This window comes from Gastrolobium bilobum, unplaced genomic scaffold (genome assembly GCF_033153095.1).
Source record: "Gastrolobium bilobum isolate Gb01-03AN ecotype WA unplaced genomic scaffold, APGP_CSIRO_Gbil_v1 utg1262, whole genome shotgun sequence".
Taxonomy (NCBI): Eukaryota; Viridiplantae; Streptophyta; class Magnoliopsida; order Fabales; family Fabaceae; genus Gastrolobium; species Gastrolobium bilobum.
Window position 1 is genome coordinate 47,074 of NW_026897857.1, and position 22,896 is coordinate 69,969.

Sequence of the window (22,896 nt, forward strand, 5' to 3'; positions counted from 1 at the left end):
TTCTGGCATTAATCAGTTGGGCGATTGTTTAGTTTTAGTATCCCTTGTCCGTTATAGTGCTTATTGCCTCGCCCCCTTTATGGATATATCTCTCCAGACTTGTTAATATGACTAGGATTATCAATTAGATTGGCTATTTATAAATCTTTTAAATTCTTAAATTTTGTGCTTTTTCATAAAAAATAATGTAATGCTAGAGCAAGCTATTACTTCTAAATATATTTTGGGATCTAGAATTTGTCTGCATTGTGTCACAGGCAGGATTGACATACAGTTGAATGTGGATGTTCCTATGGATATCGAGCTTGTAGAGCCATTACAAGAATCCTGTATATGGCGTCAAGCAAGAGGTGCAGCTACTGAAATTTCTGGAATGGATGATGTTCCGGGATCCTTAGATAAGGTTCTTTTGCAGATGGGAACTTTCTTTAGTGAAATTATCTGGTTCTGCATGCAGTAACTTAGGTTTTATCGGTGCAGGTTGGCATTGCACAACAGTGGTACGATGAATTGGATTATCTTGCCTCTACACAACTTGGATCTGAAACGACTGTTGAAGATGATAATATGGATAAAAATTTAGTGGTGGATGATGAGAAAGTTCGCAGTAGCTGTGTTGTCTGTACTAGTCCTGGAACAAGTGAGGTATGTTTATTTATTTTGGATTGTCTTATTATGTAGAAAATATAGAATGAATAACCACTCTCATTAAACTCCTAATACCAAAGGTAGGGATGTGGGTAAATAGGTTATTTCTTGAATTTAAACGCGTGACTTTTCATTCACAAAAGAATAGTTTTACCACTACTCAAAGCTTGCTCTCTTTAAAATATAGGATGAATAATATATCTTGTAAAAGTGGAAAACTAATATATATAAACACACAATTTTTGTGTAATTATTATATAATTGTTTTCCCCTTTTATTAGACATATTATATAACGAAACCTCCCATCCTACAGGTGTACTGTATGAGGGGGCACACGGGATTACGCCCCTAATAATTGAATCAGACACATTTATGTGTGGGTTTGTGTAATAAAGTACCCGGGTACATAAGAAGCAGTACTTCGTACTGCAGATCCTATAAAATTAGGTTGCTCCCCAATTCTGTTATTTTTACGGGGCATTTTGATTGCTGATTACAACTGAATCTCGTATCATGGGTGAGATTATGATCAGAACTAAAAGCTTTTGACAGACTAATTAGGAATATTTGATCAGAACTAAAAGATTTCGATAATAATTAGGTTGCTCCCCAATGGCATAAATCAGTACGGGGCCTAATTTTAAGCTTTTTACACAAGCTTCTTGTGCACTATATGTATCACTTCTCTCTCCGGGAACTGTAACTGAATGTAACGAACAATTATCGGAAAAGAGTTTCAATACAGTTTCTCTCACCATGTTTTCATGTGGGATTTCCTGAACCAACCCTTCTATATCTTCCCAAAGGTTTTCCTTTTCTCATTCCTCTAGTCCTACCTTCAGTGTGTACACACTTATGCCATCGAATGTTCACCTTCAACTAATTTTTAGATTATGATCCTTTTAGAATACTTGGGTAATTCATGTATTACGAGTCTTGTAATGTTAGTAGTCCTATTGGGCTGGGCTTGTACTAGTTGTAGTACACTAGTACTTGACCTCGATTGTTAAGATTTCGTTTTCAAAAAAAACACATTGGTGATTTTCTTTTCAATTTGTACTAGTATTACTGAGTTGTATTAGTTTTCTTACTATTGGAGTCATAACCGTATTAAGTATTTACCTTTGCAAAGCTTTTTATAGTTGTAGTTGTCTTTCAATTTTAGATGAGTGATTGAACAGCTGACTGATAAATGCCTATATTATCTTCTACCACCTTGCTGTCACTCCTTTCCAACTTCTTACTCTATCTACATAATCTGACTGAACTCTCATTTTCAGTGATCATCTGACAATTGTCCCCTTCCATTCATTATTCATAACTCTTGATAATGAGTCTAACTATTTGTAATTCTGTTGAACATACTTTTCCCAAAAGAAATTAATACGAACCTTGGAAGAGCCTCACCCCAAAAGCTAGCTTGTAAGGTGATGGGAGCATCAAACAGGTGTATAAAAGAAGAGGGAAAGGCCCAAATAAACAATCAGAAACGGGCCCAGTAAGAGAAGATCCAAGTTCAGATAAAGAAGGCTCAAGAGCTGATCCTGAAGCTGAGTTGGAGACAGATGACGTGGAGAAAGAGCTTCACGTGGAGAATGATCATAGTGCACGCGTGGGAGAAGGAATAGAAGTTAGTTAGAAGGGGGTGTGGAGGGAAAAAGACTGAGGGTGTGGGGGATTTATAGGGGATGGCAGCATCCCAAAAAGGGGAGGAAAATAGTGAGTCAGTTGGGGTTTTAGAGGATCCATGGTGGACCTCTTGAGGGTTATTTTCTTCTGTTAAAAGTGTCTTGCTTAAGAGTGTCTCTGGTTGTTAGTAACTCCATCGTTGTAAGGAGCATTGCTCTGTTATTTTCTCGTTATCAATATATCAGAAATAATTTCATACAAATTTGTTTGTGATTATTTGATTTCTTAGTTCCATCATTTGGTATCAAAGCTTCAGATCCTTAGAGCATTGAATGGTACAAACCAGAATGGAGGGAAGGTTAGAATCAGTAGAGAGGAGAGCAACCCAAACAGAGGAGGGAATGAATGAGGTGAACGCATCCATACGTCAAATGCGGGAGATGATGACGGCATATATGTAACGAATTGATCAGCGGTTGTGAGAGATTGGAGAAGGGAGACGACCACGGCGAGATTCAGGAGGAATGGAAAACGGAGGAGGGACAGGAAATAGTGGGGGCATAGAGGAGGGCAGAATCAGAAGATTGGAGGTGCCGTTCTTCGCAGGGGACGACCCGTATGGTTGGATATTTAGGGCGGAGAGATATTTTCGGGTCTACTAGATTCCACCCGAAGAACAAGTAGAAGCGACGTCGATCTGTATGGAGGGGAGGGCGTTGAATTGGTTCCAGTGGTAGAGGCGAGAAATCCATTGATGACTTGGGAGTAACTCAGAGCTGCGCTTTTACAGAGGTTTCACAATTCGGCAACCGGAAACCCATATGAAGCTCTGATGTGTTTGCGCCAACAGGGATCAGTTTCAGAGTACAGGGAGAATTTTGAGATGTTGGCCGTCCCATTAAGGAATGCTGATGAGGAGGTGATACGTGCTGCATTTTTGAATGGTTTGAGGGAGGATATAAGGGCGGAAGTCCAACTACACCATACAGAGACTATGGAAAAGATCATGTCCCTAGCTCAGAAAGTGGAGGAGAAGGAAATTGTTTGGGGAAGACGAAATGAGGGAGGGGGCCGTAGTGGGTACGGGTCCAATGGAAATGGAATGGGCCGCTACTCCAGGCCTGCATTGACAAACCGGTATGCCAATCAGATGGGAGGAGAAGGGAGCAACAATATGGGCCTATCTAATAAAACTGGGCCCAACAACAATCAACTTCAACCCAGTAGTGTGGGAAGTAACCCCCAAAATGGTAATGCCACTAATTCCCTAGGGCATAGCAGCGAACGGAGAGGGGAGAATGGGACAGTAACGGAGGCGAGAAGGAGGGAGGCAGTAACGGTGATCGGAGAAGCTCACGTTACCGGTGTGATGGGCCGTTCTCACCAGATTACGTGTGCGCTTACCCTCAATTAAGAGTGATAATACTCGGAGTCGGAGAGGCAACCGGAGAAGGAGAAGAGGACGACGGAGCTGAAGAACTTGACGGTGGAGATCCGGCGTTCAGATTGAGCGTGCACAGCATCTTAGGCAAAACTACAGATCGTTCGTTAAAGATTTGGGGTCAGATTGGGGACAAACCGGTGGGGGTGCTAGTCGATTCAGGAGCGTCCCATAACTTTTTAGACGCTCAGCTCGCGGAGGACCTCAAACTGCAGACTGATGAAACCCACATGCATACTGTTGAGATAGGGGATGGGTCTCGTGTAAATAACCAAGGAGTATGTCGCGGGTTGCAAATACAATTTCCTGAGTTGATGATTATTCAAGATTTTTTCTTGTTTAAACTGACGGGAGTAGATGTAGTCTTGGGTTATGAGTGGTTGGCTGGATTAGGGAATATTAAAGCTAATTTTAAGGAGTTAAGCTTACAAATTCCAACCAAACAAGGAACCGTGGAGTTGAAAGGGGACCCTTCTTTGACTTGTAGCATGATTTCTTATAAGAAGGTGGGTAAAGCATGGAGAAAGGGAGAGGAGTAGTATCTGGTGGAGTTAGGCATGATGGCGGTGACGCATGAAAGGCAACATGGTAAATCTAAGGTAATAGTGGAGGTACTACAGAGGTATCAAGATGTCTTCCAAATACCTACAGAGCTACCCCTAAGCAGAGCATGTGATCACAAAATCATAATGAAAGAGGGAGCTGACATCCCTAATATCAGACCTTACAGATATCCCCATTATCAAAAGGAGGAGATTGAGAAGTTCGTGAGAGAGATGCTCGTGGCAGGGATGATTCGACCCAACAATAGCCCATTCTCCAGCCCTTTGATCTTGGTCAAGAAGAAAGACGGCAGCTGGAGTTTTTGCGTGGATTATCGGGCACTCAATCGGGTAACCATTTCTGATAAATTTCCTATGCCCATAATTGATGAATTGCTGGATGAACTTCAAGGGGCAGTGATATTTTCAAAATTAGATCTTAAATCTGGGTACAATCAAATTCTAATGCGGGTTAAAGACATAGCTAAGACTGCATTTAGAACACATGAAGGGCATTATGAGTATATAGTGATGCCCTTCGGGTTAAAAAATGCTCCTTCTACATTCCAGTCTCTGATGAATAGCATATTTCGCCCTTTTTTGCAAAAATTTGTTTTAGTAGTTTTTGATGATATTCTTATATATAGCAAGGATGTTGTTACTCATGCGCTTCATTTAACTCAAGTTCTGCAAGTGTTGAGAAGTGTAGTTTTGAGCAAGAAGAACTCGAATACTTGGGCCATATCATCAGCAAAGAAGGAGTAAGAGATGATCCGGGGAAGGTGGAAGCAATTCAACATTGGCCAGTACCCAAGAAGATTAAGGCAGTCAGGGGCTTTCTGGGGTTAACGGGATATTAAAGGAGGTTTGTTCAAGACTATGGCAAACTGGCTAGGCCTCTAACACTGTTATTGAAGAAGGATGGCTTTAAATGGGGTGAGGAGGAACAAACAACTTTTGATACATTGAAGAGGAAGATGATGCAATTACCAACGCTTGCTCTACCCAATTTTGATGCACCATTTGAAGTGGAGACTGATGCGTCTGGAGTAGGCATGGGGGCTGTGTTGATGCAATTTGGTCATCCAATAGCCTTTTTGAGCCAAGCTTTTTCAGAAGCAGCCAAACAGATGTCCGTGTATGAAAGGGAATTAAAGGCCATTGTGTTTGCGGTCCATAAATGGAGACATTATTTACTAGGGAGACGTTTTATCATTTGGACTGATCAACGGAGTCTAAAGTATATTACTGAGCAGCGGCTTATGGCTGAAGGTCAGCAGAAATTAGTTGCAAAATTAATTGGCTTTGACTTCGAAATACAATACAAATCGGGCACAGAAAACAGGGCAGCTGATGCTCTTTCTAGAGTCATGGAATTCAAAGAGCTGAATCTGTTATCCAGACCCACATTACAGTGATTGGCACAGGAGGTAACTAAAGATGAGGCCATGCAAGAACTGATGTTGGGAGTCATGCAGAATCCGGATTCCTATCCTGGATATACAGTGGCAAAAGGGTGTCTATGGCATAAAGGTAGGTTGGTGATTCCTTCAAAATCTCCTCAAATCCCTATTATTTTGCAAGAATTCCATTCTTCACCATGGGGAGGTCATTCAGGGGAGTTGCGGACATTCAAAAGAATTACTGCATTGTTCATTTGGAAGGGGGCCAGGAAGGATGTGGCAGCTTATGTCAAAGCATGTCATGTATGTCAACAACAAAAATACACCAATCTACAGCCAGCTGGTCTCCTACAGCCTTTAAGTATACCTGATAAGGTGTGGGAAGAAGTGTCTATGGATTTCATCAATGGTTTGCCGCGTGCACATGGAATGGATACCATATTAGTGGTGGTGGATAGGTTGACAAAATATGCACGCTTTATTCCACTTGCTCACCCTTATTCTGCACAAGACTTGGCTGTTGTCTTCATTAGAGAAATCATCCGCCTTCATGGATTTCCCATGACAGTTATTTCTGATAGAGACCGAGTATTCATGAGTAAATTTTGGGGGGAGATATTTCGTATGGCTGGCACCAAACTTAAGTTCAGTTCTGCCTATCATCCCCAAACAGATGGGCAAACCGAAGTGGTGAATAGGACGTTGGAGACATATCTCAGGTGTTTTGTGGGACAGCATCCAAAGACATGGACCAAATGGATCCCGTGGGCAGAATTTTGGTTCAATACCTTTTAATCGATCCATTCAGATGACACCATTCAGGGCAGTATATGGAAGAGATCCTCCTACTTTAATTCAGTTCGAATAGGGCAACACCCCACTTGAAGCAGTGGATCAGCTTCTTAGAGCTCGGGATGCCATTTTGGAGGAACTGAAAATAAATTTAGAGAAGGCTCAACAACGCATGAAAGTTCAGGCGGACAAATCAAGGAGGGAAGTGGAGTTTCAGGTTGGGGAAGAGGTATATTTGCGCGTTCAGCCTTACAAATTGCGTTCATTGGCAAGACAGCTTAACCAAAAACTCAGTCCACGTTTTTATGGACCTTTTGAGATTATAAAGAGAATTGGTCTGGTTGCATATCAGTTGAAGTTACCAGATTATGCTAAGGTCCATTCTGTATTCCATGTATCCCAACTTAAAAAAGCTGTCAATCCAGCCAGTCCAGTTCTGAATTTTCCTAAATGCTTGACAGAGGAGTATGAGCCTCAAGTTCAGCCTGTAGAGATCCTAGATGCCCGTCGTTTACTGAATGGAAAAATTAAGATTTTAGTGAGCTGGGTGGACCTTCCTCTCAATGAAAGCTCTTGGGAGGATTTGGAGACCTTTAAGGATCAATTCCCGGGTTTTTACCTTGAGGACAAGGTAAAAGTTAAGGATGGGGGTAATGATGGGAGCATCAAACAGGTGTATAAAAGAAGAGGGAAAGGCCCAAATAAACAATCAGAAACGGGCCCAGTAAGAGAAGATCCAAGTCCAGATAAAGAAGGCTCAAGAGCTGATCCGGAAGCTGAGTTGGAGACTGTAGAAAATGTAGAATATTCTAGATAGTATTTATTGATGTAGTTGGTAGTTGTATATTTAGTTGGTAGTTGTATATTTATTGATGTAGTTGGTGGTTGTATATTTATTAAAGTAGTTGAGGTAGTTGGATGTACTCAATATAAAAAGGACCCATTGGGTCTCTCAATGCAAGAAAGTATTATTCAGATAAAACACTTCTTCCACTTCTTTTCTTCATGGTATCAAGAGCTGGTTATATTCCAGTCTCTTCCCCGTTCTGATTTATTTTTAAGTCATTTTCCTATTCTTTTTTTTTCGTTTTAGCCACTGCCCAAGCCAGAATCCTTACCTAGACACCTCCAACCACGAAACCAAGGCCACCTCTCAACCTGCTGAGGCAACTAGTCATGTTGCTCAAAAAGGTATGGCATTCCATGTTGAACGTAGTAATCGTTGGATCCTTGATTCAGGGGCCTCTGATCACATGATAGGTAATGCAACCTTATTTTTCTCCTATATCCCTTACTATCACCCTGTCACGAATAAGAACAGATGATGGGAATTTCTCCACTATTGCGGGAAAGGGATCCATTAAACTTTCTGAGCATATTATTTTGAACTCAGTACTTCATGTTCCCTCTCTTACTTGTAATCTCATCTCTATTAGCAAACTTACTGTTGAGTTGCATTGTGTTGCTAAGTTCTCTGCAAATGCTTGTATCTTTCAAGAACAGGACTCGGGGATGATGATTGGCAGTGCTAGAGAGGAAGAAGGGCTATACTATTTTACAGATGTTCATTGTGAAAAGAGGATTTTTTCGAACCACTCTCTATGTTTATCAGATGACTGTAATGATGTTTTGTTATGGCATCGTAGGTTGGGACACCCAAATTTTGTTTATCTCCAGAAGTTATTGCCGAACTTATTTATCAAGAAAAAGCCAAGTTCCCTTCTTTGTGATATTTGTCAGCTTGCAAAGCACTTTCGTGTCACTTATTCTCCTAAGAAATATCATGAATCTTCTCCCTTTACATTGATTCATAGTGATATTTGGGGACCTGCTCGTGAAAAAAATGTCTCGGGTGCTCGTTGGTTTATTACTTTCATTGATGATCATTCTAGGGTATGTTGGGTATATCTCTTAAAAGATAAGTCTGAGGCAGCATCCACTTTTAAAAACTTTCATGCTATGATTCAAACTCAATTTCAGACTTCTATCAAAATTCTGCGAACAGACAATGGTACTGAATATTTTAATTCAGTTCTTGGAGAGTACCTAAACCAGCATGGAATTATTCATCAAAGTTCTTGTCCTAACACCCCTCAACAAAATGGGGTGGCTGAAAGGAAAAATAGACATCTAATTGAAGTTGCTCGAGCTCTTTTATTCACGATGCATGTCCCTAAATATCTGTAGGGGGAAGCCGTCTTGACAGCCTGTTATCTCATTAATCGGATGCCTTCTCGGGTACTAAATTTTCATTCTCCTTTATCCTGTCTTACTAAATCTTTTCCTTCTTTCAGTGCTCTTTCTTCTCTTCCTCCCAAAATATTTGGCTGTGTGGTTTTTGTGCATATTCCTCCACATCAAAGGTCCAAACTTGACCTTAAATCCATCAGATGTGTCTTCATAGGATATTCCCCTAATCAAAAAGGTTATAAGTGTTACTCACCTTCTCTCTGTAAGGTTTTTGTTTCCATGGATGTTACTGTTGAGATATATAGTCCCACATTGGTTGTATGTGCAACTAATGTGGAGTTTATAAGGTCTTGGGCACTCCCACCCTTTGAGCTAGCTTTTGGGGTGGTGTATCCCAAGGTTCTTTACATGGTATCAGAGCCTCGTCGTCCCCCACTTTCTCTTGTGGCATTTCTTAGCACAGGTAGGCTGAGCCTGTTGCATTGTCCACTCTTCAAGCCCAATGGGCTCTCGTGTGAGGGGGCGTGTTGAGATATATAGTCCCACATTGGTTGTATGTGCAACTAATGTGGAGTTTATAAGGTCTTGGGCACTCCCACCTTTTGAGCTAGCTTTTGGGGTGGTGTATCCCAAGGTTCTTTATAGTTACCTTTTATGAGACACAATCCTTTTTTTCCCCGACTTCTCTTCAGGGGGAGTCTATTGGTATTGGTATGGATGAAGATAAGCCTGGGAAACCAAATGATGCTGCTGTCTTACCTTGGCCTTTGGAAACAGGTGGAGTTATTGGGAAGGAAACAGGGGGAGCAACTATACCTGAATCTAATGATCCTCCTTGTGATCCTCCTGGTAAATGGGGAAAATTTTACAGCAGGCGCAAAACACATAAGATACTCTAGACTGCCAGGATCCTGACTCGAGTCCTTGTTCCAGCAACCCACTTGAATGTACTAGTACAGCCAACGTTGATATGCCTATTGCTCTTCGGAAAGGTACTAGATCTTCCACTGCTCATCCTATTTTCCATTATATCTCATATGAAAAGTTGTCTTCAGATTTTCGTGCTTTCAACACTATGTTAGATAGTACCAGGATACCCAAAAATATCCAAGAAGCACTTGATGACCCAAAATGGAGGAATGCAGTATTAGAAGAAATGGATGCACTTACAAAAAATGGAACATGAGAGTTTGTGACATTACCTAAAGGAAAGAAAACTGTTGGTTGCAAGTGGGTGTTCACAATAAAATTCAATGCAGACAATAGCATCAATAGGTATAAGGCCAGATTAGTTGCTAAGGGATTTACTCAGACTCATGGGATAGATTATCAGGAGACATTTGCTCGTGTTGCCAAACTCAACACTATCCGCGTTTTGCTATCTCTTGTCGCCAACCTTGATTGGCCATTGCAACAGTTAGATGTTAAGAATGCCTTCTTGAATGGTGATCTCCATGAGGAAGTTTACATGGATCCACCTCCTGGTTTTGAAAAAGGGGATGGTTCTGTGTGCAAGTTGCAGAAGTCTCTCTATGGACTTAAACAATCTCCCAGAGAATGGTTTGGGAAATTTCCTCAAGCTGTTAAGGAAGAGGGTTCACCCAAGCTCAGACTGATCACACTTTATTTTTTAAACACTCCGACAAAGGAAGAATCGCTATTCTGATCGTTTATGTTGATGACATAATTGTCACTGGTAATGATAGCGAGGAGATAAGTTCTTTAAAAAAATATTTAGCTGACCAGTTTGAACTAAAAGATCTTGGATCTCTCAAATATTTCCTTGGCATGGAAATTGCTCGGAGTAAGGAAGGAATTTCTTTAACTCAGAAAAAATACATTCTAGACCTGTTGCAAGAAACAGGTATGCTTGGGTGCAAGCCGGCAGAGACTCCAATTGAAGCTAATATCAAGATGGGAGTTGAGGACGAGGAAGATGTTGATAGGGAGCAGTACCAGAGACTAGTGGGAAAATTAATCTATTTGTCTCACATTCGTCCTGATATTGCTTTTGCTGTGAGCATGGTTAGCCAATTCATGCATTCTCCTAAGGAAAAACACCTTAGTGCTGTTTATAGAATTCTCAAATACCTCAAAAATACCCCTGGTCGAGGAATTTTCTTTAAAAAGGGGCACAAAAGGATGATTGAAATCTATACAGATACAGACTGGGCTGGCTCTGCAATGGACCGAAGATCTACTTCAGGATATTGTACTTATGTCTGGGGAAACCTTGTGACCTGGAGAAGTAAGAAACAAACTGTTGTTGCAAGAAGCAGTGCAGAAGCGGAATTTTGGGCTCTAGCCCATGGTATTTGTGAAGGAATTTGGTTACGAAGGCTTCTAGAGGAGTTGAAGATCTCTTATTCCCTACCTATCAGATTATATTGTGATAATAAGGCTGCTGTCAGCATTGCTCAAAATCCTGTTCATCATGACAGAACAAAACATGTGGAAGTTGATCGTCACTTTATCAAAGAGAAATTAGAAGACGGTAGTGTATGCTTGACATATATACCCACTAAGGAACAGACGGCGGATATCCTCACCAAAGGATTACTTAAGCCGACCTTTGAGAATTTGATCAGCAAGTTGGGAATGATCAATATATATCTCCCAACTTGAGGGGGGGTGTAGAATATGTAGAATATTCTAGATAGTATTTATTGATGTAGTTGGTAGTTGTATATTTAGTTGGTAGTTGGATATTTATTGATGTAGTTGGTGGTTGTATATTTATTAAAGTAGTTGAGGTAGTTGGATGTACTCAATATAAAAAGGACCCATTGGGTCTCTCAATGAATCAAGAAAGTATTATTCAGATAAAACACTTCTTCCACTTCTTCTTTTCTTCAGAGACATGACGTGGAGAAAGAGCTTCACGTGGAGAATGATCACAGTGCGCGCGTGGGAGAAGGAAAAGAAGTTAGTTAGAAGGGGGTGTGGAGGGAAAAAGACTGAGGGTGTGGGGGATTTATTAGGGATGGCAGCATCCCAAAAAGGGGAGGAAAATAGTGAGTCAGTTGGGGAATTTAGAGGATCCATGGTGGACCTCTTGAGGGTTATTTTCTTCAGTTAAAAGTGTCTTGCTTAAGAGTGTCTCTGGTTCTTAGTAACTCCATCGTTGTAAGGAGCATTGCTCTGTTATTTTCTCGTTATCAATATATCAGAAATAATTTCATACAAATTTATTTGTGATTATTTGATTTCTTAGTTCCATCATAAGGTAGGAGAACCCAAAGTTTATATAAACCCTACAGCTGAACCTTATGTTTTCACATGGGACTCCAATTCCCATACATTGTAATTGGATCATAACATCCCACCACGCTCTGCAGTCCAGGCTCCCACACGGGCTGGCTTGGCGCTGGTTTCTTTTTACTAACCTTGGGTGAACACTGCAATGCCAGTTTCACTAGCCGTGCAGCTCGATTGCAATTGGGAGACATAGTGAAAGGCTCTGATACTAGTTGATACAAACCTTGAGAGCGCCTCACCTTAAAAGTTAGCTTGTAAGATAGGAGAGCCCAAAGTCCATATAAATCCCACACCAGAACCTTATGTTTCTGATCTGGGATTCCAATTCCAATACAATGTAATTGGATCGTAACAAAAATGATGGTCATGAATGTCATGATGTGTTACTGCCCAAAGTATTAGTGGAAGACCATACCAGAGAAGCATAAGGAAGTTTAAAACGATCTTTAACATTGAGATTTAAAACGCCCATTAAAACCAGTACTGTTTTCTAACCTGTCTCCCAAACAACCCATACATGTGGTTATCCGACCTTGAACGTTCTCCTTCTCCTACACGCATTGTGTTAACGCCATCATTTGCTCCAAATCATCAATGAGATGGAGGCACTGTTTTGTCCCTATAATTTCTGGTCCATTATACAGAACGGAAGACCAATCTTTGTCTTCTACTTCTCGCTCTTGTTCTTCATTTTCTTCTCCTTTTTCATTTTTTGTTCTTCTATTTCTGCCTATTCTGCATCTTTCCAGGACTGAATATTGCCATCATAATTGGGCTTCTTCTTGATTTCGAGGGTTGTGTCTCCTCTATCACCTTGTCTAGAATCTTCAACATATTTTTCAACATTTCTTTGAATTTTGACATTTTGTTTTTCTCCAAAGCTCCAATATGTACTTCAATGGTTTTCATTTCTTAAAAAGACTAGAAATCATCCCTAAGATTAAGTGCTTTGATACCAAATTGATAGAACTGTATTTCTATTAAAGAATAGAGGAGACTAGCTCCTTATAGTAATACATACAGAAAATTGAAATGTAGAAAACATGAAATTACTAAAAGAAGAAACAGAAAATACCCACTAAGAAGCAAAAAAAGATTAAACAAGACATTAAAAGGGCCTCCCAAGCTCCCTCTTTAGAACCAGCAACCCAAGTCCTCAAGAGATCGCCAATACCCACTCAGAAAATTTTACTCATGCGCGAGTAAATTCCACTCATATAACAGCCGTTCTCTTTCTGCTCTAACTAACTACAACGGACTCCTTTACATTGCCAGACTTGGGCCACTTGTCATAGCCCAACATAGAAGTCAAGGTCTTAACTATTAAAGTTAATTACTTTTATTACTTTGCTTTGGTCATGGGTTCAAACTCTGGGAAAAGCAAATTTTTGAAAAATCTTTGGGAGTCAGAAGACATGCCTCTCTCCTCGAGGGGGGATTAGTCATTCTTTCTCCAGTGGCAAAGTCCAATTCTCTCCTTCCAATAAGAAGGTAGCCTTTGGTGCCGTACTCCGAGGACAAGGTGGCCAAAGAAGGTTGAATGAAAATACCTCCAGGTTCATACAAAAAAAAATTACTTTTATTACTGGGTCTCCAAATTACAAACTTACATTACTCAATCTGTAAATTTAAAAAGATAATACGGTACTCACTTTTTTGAAAAGGAGTACTCTAGCGAACCCTTACTCCCTTTTTTCAATGGAGTACCGTAGTGGACCGCTTGAAGTCTTCATATGACAATGAACTTTGGTATTGGTCATCATTGAGCTACTTCAAGATTATGAGTACTGATATTATGAGCTACTTCATATGACAACGAACTAATGTCTTTTTCATTTAATACAGGTTATTATTTACGCTGCAATGTATTTTAAACTTAGAAAAGTCCCAAACATAGATGAAGGCAACCGGGAGAAACAAGCAGCAAGGATACTTGATATTATGAGCTCTAAGAGAACTGGGAAAACAGAGAGAGATTTATGGAATGCATTTTTGTTGCAATTTAAGGGTGATTTGAGAGAGCTTATTTTCATGAAACCACTTCACATCAGATTAAAATTAAATAATCTTGATCATCCAAAGGCTGATAATGGAAGGGATATTTTCTTGACGGACTCATCAATTGCGGTGAACGTATTGCTCAAGTGACTATAGGTTGAGGTGCACAACTGCAAATATTTTTCCATGTCCCTTGTTGTATTGTTTTGACAGTATTCACTATTTAGTACCCTTCCGTAGCATTGCTATTTACAGGAGTACTTGCTGGAAAATGGTCATCTAATTATCAGATATATTTTATGGGAAATATAGCTATGTTGTTGCTGGAAAATAAAAAATTCTGCAGCAAGGATATGTTAGTGGATCCTTATTTATTTTTATTTTTTAAAAAAATCTAGTGGGTCTCACTTTTTGTGTCTGTTGTAAAAAATCTTATCTGCAGTGACGGCAGAAAAAAGGGATCCATATTATATTCGTTTTAAATTTCATTCGATGTGTCTTGCCATTTTTGTGCTTGGACTTTATTGTACCTTGACAGCACATATCTTTTGTTTGAATAAGAACATCTCTGAATGACTAATACGTGTTGAATGGGTTTCTCTCTGTGTAATATTTGGAGATATATACTATCATTTCCACCCCCCCCCCCCCCCCCCCCTAAAACGGTGTATATTGCAAAATGTTTAATGTCGTACCTTTATTGAAATTTACTATTTTTTTTTATTTCTTAAGAATTTAATTAAATATTTAATTTCTTTTATATTTTGGATTTTTCTATTTGTTCATTGATTAATTCCGTTCAAGTCGAGCACAATATAGTTTTCCTTATAAAAAAAAATCAACACAGGTGCGTAATCAGAGTTTGAACTTAATAATTCTGGTTAAATTGAAATAATTTTGTCAATTAATTAATGGTGTTTTAATCTCTTTATATTTATTTAACTGTCTTACACTCTTTCTTAATATGATAGTGTAAAGGTATTATGGATTGAAATTAAATTAATATTTTTGGTTTTTTTTTTTATCATCCATATTTATTAAAATAACAAGATAATATATTCATTTAATAATACATCAATACATTTAATTTAAAAATATATGATTTTGTTATCAAAAAAAAAAAAATATGATTTTTTAATTTTTCAATTGTAATTTTATATTAATTAAGTATGAAAGTATGGATTATTGAAGGGGTAAAAAAATGCGGATATGACCTTTTTTTTTTTAATTTCAATTTTTACTTCTCTATACAACTAAAGTGTTAAAAATGTTTTCCTGGTAAGTAATGCGGTACTGAAAAAAAAAAAAGAATCAAGTTAATCCAAACGTGTACATCTTTCCAATTGTGAGAACACTTATAATATTGATAAGCCTTTTGCGAAGTGCTAAAAAATAACAAATTATTGATTGTTTACAATGTGTGTATCTGAATCTCAATTGCATTTCAAGTCATTATCATGTTAATCTAATATATATTATTCTATAAACTATACAATTGAAGGAAGCTTGTTTTATTATTTTGACATTGTTTATTCCACGTGTCAGTTTCTTATTAAATATTTTCTTCTTTACTTGTGCGGCACGTGTGGGAGCTATGAAAATAGTTGGATGTTTGGTGATGATTATGCTGGCTTTTTGACCCTTAATTAATAATTAATTACTAAATTGTCCTTCATTCAAAACTATTTCAAAAATTTACCCTCCCAACAAACATAACACCAATCTGCCCTTGTTTGACCGTTGACCACGAAGCCTACCCGGGTACACCCCTCCCTACCCTGGTATTTTTTGAAATTTTTTATCTACCCGGGTAGAGAGGGGTGTACCCGGGTAGAGTTCTTGAATCTGGAAAAATGGTTGAATTCGTTACCCGGGTAAGAAGGGTTGTACCCGGGTAAACATCCAGAGTAGCGTTTTTATATAAATGAAAAAAACTGTGACAGGCATGGTTCATGGACGATAGCAACGAAGATCCAAGGCTTCCTCGCCATGACAGCCCTAATGAATTTGTTTCCATCAACCAATTAGCAGGTCATTACTCTCTCTCTCTCTCTATCTATCTATAGTTTTACTTAGTTGTGACGTTGCAGAAAAATGGTGAGTTTTGCAGAATTGGGACTCTTATACTGGAAGCTGAATCCAAATGATGTTGAGGAAGATTAGAGAAACTAGGGGATACAATTACATGGTAATGTTGTATTAATTTTTTACTAATTTCATTTTGTTTTCTGTAATCAGAAGGTGCTTCAATTTTTTGCATTTTCATTAACCTGATAGAAATATAAATCCGAGGAGAATATGAATTGGAAAAAGAAACTTTTTAGCATCTCGGTTATATAAAAATGCTACTCTGGATGTTTACCCGGGTACAACCCTTCTTACCCGGGTAACTAATTCAACCATTTTTTCATATTCAAGAACTCTACCCGGGTACACCCCTCTCTACCCGGGTAGATAAAAAATTTCAAAAAATACCAGGGTAGGGAGGGGTGTACCTAGGTAGGCTTCATGGTCAACGGTCAAACAGGGGCTGATTGGTGTTATGTTTTCTGAAGGGGTTAAATTTTTGAATTAGTTTCAAATGAAGGTCAAATTGGTAATTAATTATTAATTAAAGGTTATAAGGGTAAAAAATCCTGATTATGCTTGTTGAAGAAAAATCCTCTCATTTGCTCGCATAATTTACTTTTAGTTTTTCGGTTTGCTTCTACTTATTGATTAATCGGGATTACTTCTCTCATGTATATGAGAGAAGTTCTTTTGTATTGAGAGACAAATAAAGTGAGGCTTATCAATTTTTATAAAAAAAAAAAAAACAAATTTTTCGATGTGAGTATAAGAAGAAAGATCAATTTCATACAATATGAGAGTATGATTTGCCTTGATTAAATTGTGGTTTGAAGATATACTTAACCTTTCAACCCTTTAGGTGCATGTTTGTGGGGCGGGCTTTTGCTTTCTCAAATTACAGTTGGATCATTCAAAATCATGTTGGGGGTTGTAAGTAGGTTGTTTGTTTATTCTTTTTTTGTCTGCTGATTTGATTTTACCTTTTTTTTTTTGTTGAGAATTTTAATGCCTTGTATGCTAGTGTAGATAGAAGTAGATACCTTGAGGGATTCACTACCAACAAAAAAGCAGATACTCTTATTATTGTTGATATTTACTCCTTTTTTTTTCTTTAGTTATATGAATTTGTGTTAATGTACCGTGATATTATGTTCCTTTTGCTTAGGCATGACTGTAGAGATAAAAATGTAATTTGTTAAATATTGCTGGCTTTTGATACTTACTGAATTTTGTTGTGCATGCTAGAGCTCTAGGAATAGAACTGTTAGGATAGGTTGTCATAGACTCCTAGTATTTTGGACCCATTGTTCAATTGTATATGATAAATGGATAAACTGTCAATCAGGTGTTATTATGCTAGTGAGAATTGTCCTTAGTTGTTTAAAATATAGATGAAATTCGTCCGCTTCATTTTGACCAATGATGATAGAAGATTACCACATGTGTATAGTTAGCTACCATAATTTGGGATTGAAAGGCACAAAGCCTTGTGATTATGATTAATGGTAAGGTTTCAAGTTTTGAGCATAAAAGATGCTCTAATGAAAAAGGAAATCACTTACGATAAGAGGGAGATAAAATGAATACATTGCAATACATAAGGAAAAGAAAGAAAAAAATTTAGTTCACTTATTCACTTAAGTGTAATTGTGATTGTTATAATAAAGTCTTTCACTTAATTATTTAAATTATGCTACGCTTAATACCATAATATATGATAATAAACTGGTCCGGAACAGGGTGTTACACACCTATGTAGTACCGATACTGACACGGGACACATGACACAATACGACACTCCGACACGTTAATTTTGAAAAATGTTAGATTTCGACACGTTAGGACACTTTTAATATTAAATAATATTTTTAATTTATGTAGTATATATTATATGGGTTAAACTACGGTCCTGTTACATCAAAACCACAAATTTGTCCAGCTGATACATTGATTTTTGTGCTTTCTTTTTCCTATTTTTTTTTTGAAAAAACACATGTGGGCCCATCAGTTGTTTTGTGTCAACTGGAAATATTTATGTTTTCCAGTAACATAACCCTAGTTTTCCCTATATTATATTTAATATTCAATAATTAAACAAAAAAATGAATCTAAACTTATAATATTCATAAATTTTGCAAAGGAACATAAGATATCCCAAATATTTATATTAAACTCAATAAAATGGTAATCGTAATCCAACGAATTTAATAGTTGGAACTAAAAACTCAACTCAACTTAACCTTTGAACCTTTTTTTGAATTTCTATAACGCGTGTTGGAGTGTCGGGGAGTGTCAGAAAGTGTCGGGCACGACACGTCAGGATTTTTGAGGTGTCGGTGCTTCATAGTTACACACGATATCAACCTCAACTCCGAGGATGATCCGCATAACTAATCAAAAAGAGACATTACTGATCCAGTGATACTACACAACAAGAAAATGTGTATTTTGCGACTATTATTCCGCGATGGTTCCATGTGAACCGCCTTGGAATTAAGTACTAAGGTGGTTACTACAACGGTTACACAAAACGCTATTGAATATTGGCAAAACACGATGGTTACATTGAAACCGTCTTCTAATAACATGGATTCCAAGGCGGTTGTATGTGAATCGTTGTTGTATTGATTATTCTAAGGCAGTTGATATCATTGCACGACGATTGATTTTTTTTTTTTTTTAATTTTATTGTTTGTTTGTGGTTTAATGTTTTGGTATCCACACTAATAATAAATTACATGATATACATTAATTTGTTTTTCTGAAGCTTATATACAGTGACCCATTGTTGAAGCATGTAATAATTTATATATATGAAGTACTCTTGATAGATACAGTGTCCTAGTGTCCCATTGATTTTCTTATTCCACAAATGTTACCTAACTGCCTTGGATTTGTTATTCGACGATTGTTTATTAACCGTCTTTGAATTGTTATTCCATGACTGTTACCCAACTGCCTTGGAATTCTTATTCCACAACTGTTACCTAACCGCCTTGGAATTCTTATTCCATGACTATTACCTAACCGCCTTTGAATTGTTATTCCACGACTGTTACCTAACCGTCTTAAAATTCTTATTCCACGACTATTACCTAACCGCCTTGGAATTCTTATTCCATGACAGTTGTGCAAATGACGTCAATTTGAATTCCAAGATCATTTGCGAATCGTCTTTGAATATTAATAAATTTCTGTAAAGGATATGCTATGGCGGTGATAATCGCCTTACAAACCATCATTGATTTCCCAGTCGACGGTTATTCCAGCGGTTCAGTGAAACCGTCATTGAATAGCCTCTCGACGATAGTAACTACGACGGTTGGTTAACTGCTGAAACGCGCATTTGGGGGCGGTTTAAACGTCGTTAAATGACTTATGAACCGCCTCTGTATACCTCTTTTGTTGTAGTGTACTATAAGTTTTCTTGTAAAGTCTTCTTGATGGATCATCTACTACAAAACCTCCTACAACATAGGTTAAGCATCTTCATACATGCACTCATGATATCTATACATTATATCTCCATGTAAGTAACCTATTGTCGTACTAGTTTAATCGAGACAACCAATGCCCTTCATCGGTGACTTTAGACTAAGAATAGTTTCAGGGCATAATCATGTAATGAGCTTGAGTCCTCATAATAATAATTTCATCATAGATCCTCAAGGCACACCTATACTTTTCCAAGGGACTTTATCTATTACGAATATTATAAGAGATAGGTAATATGAAAAAAGATAAAGCATGCTAATAATAATAATCATAAACGTTTAATAGTACAATTAGTGGCATCTGACTTTCAAATTATCTCTAAGACACCTACTAATAATACTAACAATAAGGTGTCAAGCTTAATTTATTCAATATGCCAAGTTATTGACTCAAAACATTTATAATTCAATACATTACTATTGTAACATGAAGAGGGGAATGCAGTGTTATTATCTTCAGCGTACTAATTCGTATAGATATAAAATTTAGGGACACTACATACATTAATATTCCGTAAAACTTTGTACATTTCATGACTTGGGCTTGGGCTTGTTAATCCCCCCCGACACACACATACATTGTTTTTTTGTATCCTATCCCATATTCTTCTGCTTTCTCTTTGACATAAAAGCATAGAGATGTCGACGATCTAACATTTATGTTTACATTGCACATATTAACTCCTAAAAAATATACGAATTGCCCTCTTTCGCATATTGCGGACATGTGATTGCTCCCATGCAAAATACAATCCCTGCTTTCAAAATATGCACATACATTTAGGAATCAGAGCTGTTAAGATCATTTCATAATCATAATTAGAGACTATGTAGTTTAATTTCATTTAACTGGAAAATTCCCTTCCTTCTTCTCAAATATTGACAAAAGCTTCTCACTCAGAATCTCGGATTCTAATCCGTGAGTGTTATCCACCTGCAAAAATACCAGTTGACACTTTTAATCAGTTCACAAATTTATAATGGATTCCCTCTAACACTATCCCTCTCTCTCTATCTCCTCTTGCCACAAAAAATATATATTATTTTTTTGGAGATATTTTCAATCGGTTCATCATTTCGCGACTAGTCCGATTCGGGACGGGTCTCGAAATTAAGACTTTAAACCTCTCTCTCAAAGATGATACTTGGGGAGGATCGAACACATGTTCTCAACCCCAACTGCTCAGTTCGCTAACGCCAACTGACCTACAATCATTTAGTTGGCACAAAAAGAATACTAATATAATTATAAAGCACACCTGGAAATGCAAGTTATAGAAGATCCTCCCTCCAAAGGTCTCAGACGAAGAAGCATTTAGCATTACAAGGCCATCATTTTCTAAACACAGCAACATCTCAGATAGTGGAATCTTGTGGACCTTATAAGACGAAATCTCAATAGAAGCCTCACTATCATTGAGCCTACTTACTGAAACTACAAAATCAGAGTTGTAATGGGCTATCTTCCTTTTAGATTCTTCACTGATCACAGCATTTCCTTGCTGAGAAATTTTCAATGAAATCTCTTCCTTTTTCCTTGCTAGTCCTTCCACTTGCTGCTGTAAATCTGGTATGTAATTTAGGACGCGTGAAATTGTTGCTGGAATGCTCAACTTCCTCTGCGCCATTGACATATATGGAAATGATATCTCTATTGATTATAATTTAAGCTTATTTCTAAGCTTTCCAAAAGGAAGAAAAAACTTACGTTATAGAACTGACAATTAAAATGAACATGTCCACGTTCATATTTAATATGAATTATTATTATTATTATTATTATCTATTATGCACGGACGCGGACACGGGACACGACACGCCGACACGTAAATTCTAAAAAATGTCATATTTGAACACGTTGGAATACGTTTTGATATTAAATAAATTTTTTAATATATATAATATAATTTATATTTAATACATACAAGATTCCATAATAAGTCATATAACCAATCAAATATTTAAATTTCATAACATAAATATAAATATAAATAAATTTTCGTACTTTGTTAATTTTTCATGTCAAATTTCATAACAGAAAAAAATTAATTTATAAATTATTTCTTTTATATTTAGTTAACAAAATAAAAATAAAATTTATTTAAAAAAAAAAACGTGTCCGAGCGTTGACTGCGTGTCCAAAAAAATTGACTGTGTATCGAAAAACGTGTCAGAACGTGTCGGAGAGTTAACCACGTGTCTCTAAATATTGACCGCGTGTCCGAGCCCGACACGCAAATTTTTTCTTACGGAGCGTATCCGTGCTTTGTACATTATTATTATTCTAAAATTTGAGAAAGTATTTTTATTGTTGAAAACACAAGGATTTGGTGGATAAAAAAATTCAACTTAAAAATGTCCCGTTCAAACTGAATTTATCGAATAATCGATGAATTGAGGAAGAAATTTAAAATAAAAATAAAAATTAAGAGTCTAGGATTTAGAATATTTCCCTCGTAATAATTTTTAGGATATATAAGCATCCATTCTAATTAAACTAAGGGTAATCATTTTCTTATATTGCTGTAAAAGAAAATCTCATGAAAAAAAAAAAGAAACTATGTACTATAGATAATATATAATTATAATATTAAAATTTTTTTTTTTCTCGCCTCACACATTGTCAATTGACATGGCAAAAAGAAAAAAAATAATTTTATCATTATAACTAGATATTACCTGTAATACATAATTAATATTTTTAGAAATAATTCTCTGCATGAGAAAAATGAAACCCTTAAACTAATTAAAGCATGCTGGTGACTGTTGTGGATAGCAATTCCTAATTTCTTGAAGTTGTTGCTTATAGAAATTCTTAACTAGCAATAACCAATCCATGTCAAATGAAGAGATAGAGAGACAGTAAGTACCATTTGATCTGCCACTGGAATAAGTGAACGAAGTGAAGAATATAAGGCATTGATCTTCTTGCGGCGATCACGTTCACTAGCATTGTGATCAAGCTTCTTGACCATAGTTGGGTCGCTGCATATGGGTGATGAATGATCAGTAGATCTTTTGACTCCAACAAGTGTCTGAGATGAAAACAACTGATGGTAAAATTGTTCATAGGCCTCAGTGTCTTTGTATAAGTAGTTCTGGCTATTGCTTTTGGGCTCCTCAAAGGGCCATTCAATGGGTGAGAACATAGGAGGAGGGGATAATGCTAGCATAATGGGAAATAGTTGGATGTAGTTAACAAGTTCCTATAACGAGATGATAATCATTACTTGCACATACATATATATATATATATAGCCACCATCCTTTACGTAAAAATCCACTTTTTTTTAATGTAGGTAATATGAATAATGGCTATTAAAGAACTGAATAAAGCATATGTTGTTTTCATTCCCTTCTATTATACTTTTAAAATAATAAATTCTTCCCGGTGAGCCATTAACATTAATACTACAAAGTGTGTAAAGAA

At 37.2% G+C, this 22,896-nt stretch overlaps 2 protein-coding genes across 4 annotated transcripts in view; one reads left to right on the forward strand and one right to left on the reverse strand.

Moving 5' to 3' along the window:
* LOC133310856 (uncharacterized) overlaps positions 1-14,400 on the forward strand; it is a 48,160-nt gene extending 33,760 nt beyond the window's left edge. For 2 of the 3 annotated variants that reach the window (XM_061511858.1, XM_061511860.1), the window contains 3 exons: positions 258-403; positions 481-645; positions 13,750-14,400. In XM_061511858.1, coding sequence (XP_061367842.1) covers positions 258-403; positions 481-645; positions 13,750-14,052 — 614 coding nt within the window. In that variant the 3' untranslated portion in view covers positions 14,053-14,400. The remainder of the gene's footprint in view (positions 1-257; positions 404-480; positions 646-13,749) is intronic. The other variant, XM_061511859.1, reaches the window with a different exon arrangement.
* Positions 14,401-20,115: 5,715 nt separating this feature from the next.
* On the reverse strand, positions 20,116-22,639 carry LOC133310862 (transcription factor ORG2-like). The gene is made up of 3 exons (XM_061511869.1): positions 22,337-22,639; positions 20,726-21,085; positions 20,116-20,400 (listed from the first exon to the last, which is right to left on the reverse strand). The coding sequence occupies exons 1-3, from the start codon at positions 22,637-22,639 to the stop codon at positions 20,308-20,310; spliced, it is 756 nt and encodes a 251-aa protein (XP_061367853.1). The 3' UTR covers positions 20,116-20,307.
* Positions 22,640-22,896: the final 257 nt, after the last annotated feature.

Excerpts from the sequence above, each read along its gene's own strand:
- LOC133310862 (XM_061511869.1), bottom strand. The coding sequence starts at position 22,639 with ATGCTAGCATTATCCCCTCCTCCTATGTTCTCACCCATTGAATGGCCC. Across the intron at positions 21,086-22,336 it reads TTCCAGTGGCAGATCAAATG|AGGAAGTTGAGCATTCCAGC; the intron begins GTACTTACTGTC and ends TCAATGGCGCAG. Across the intron at positions 20,401-20,725 it reads TCTATAACTTGCATTTCCAG|GTGGATAACACTCACGGATT; the intron begins GTGTGCTTTATA and ends GTATTTTTGCAG.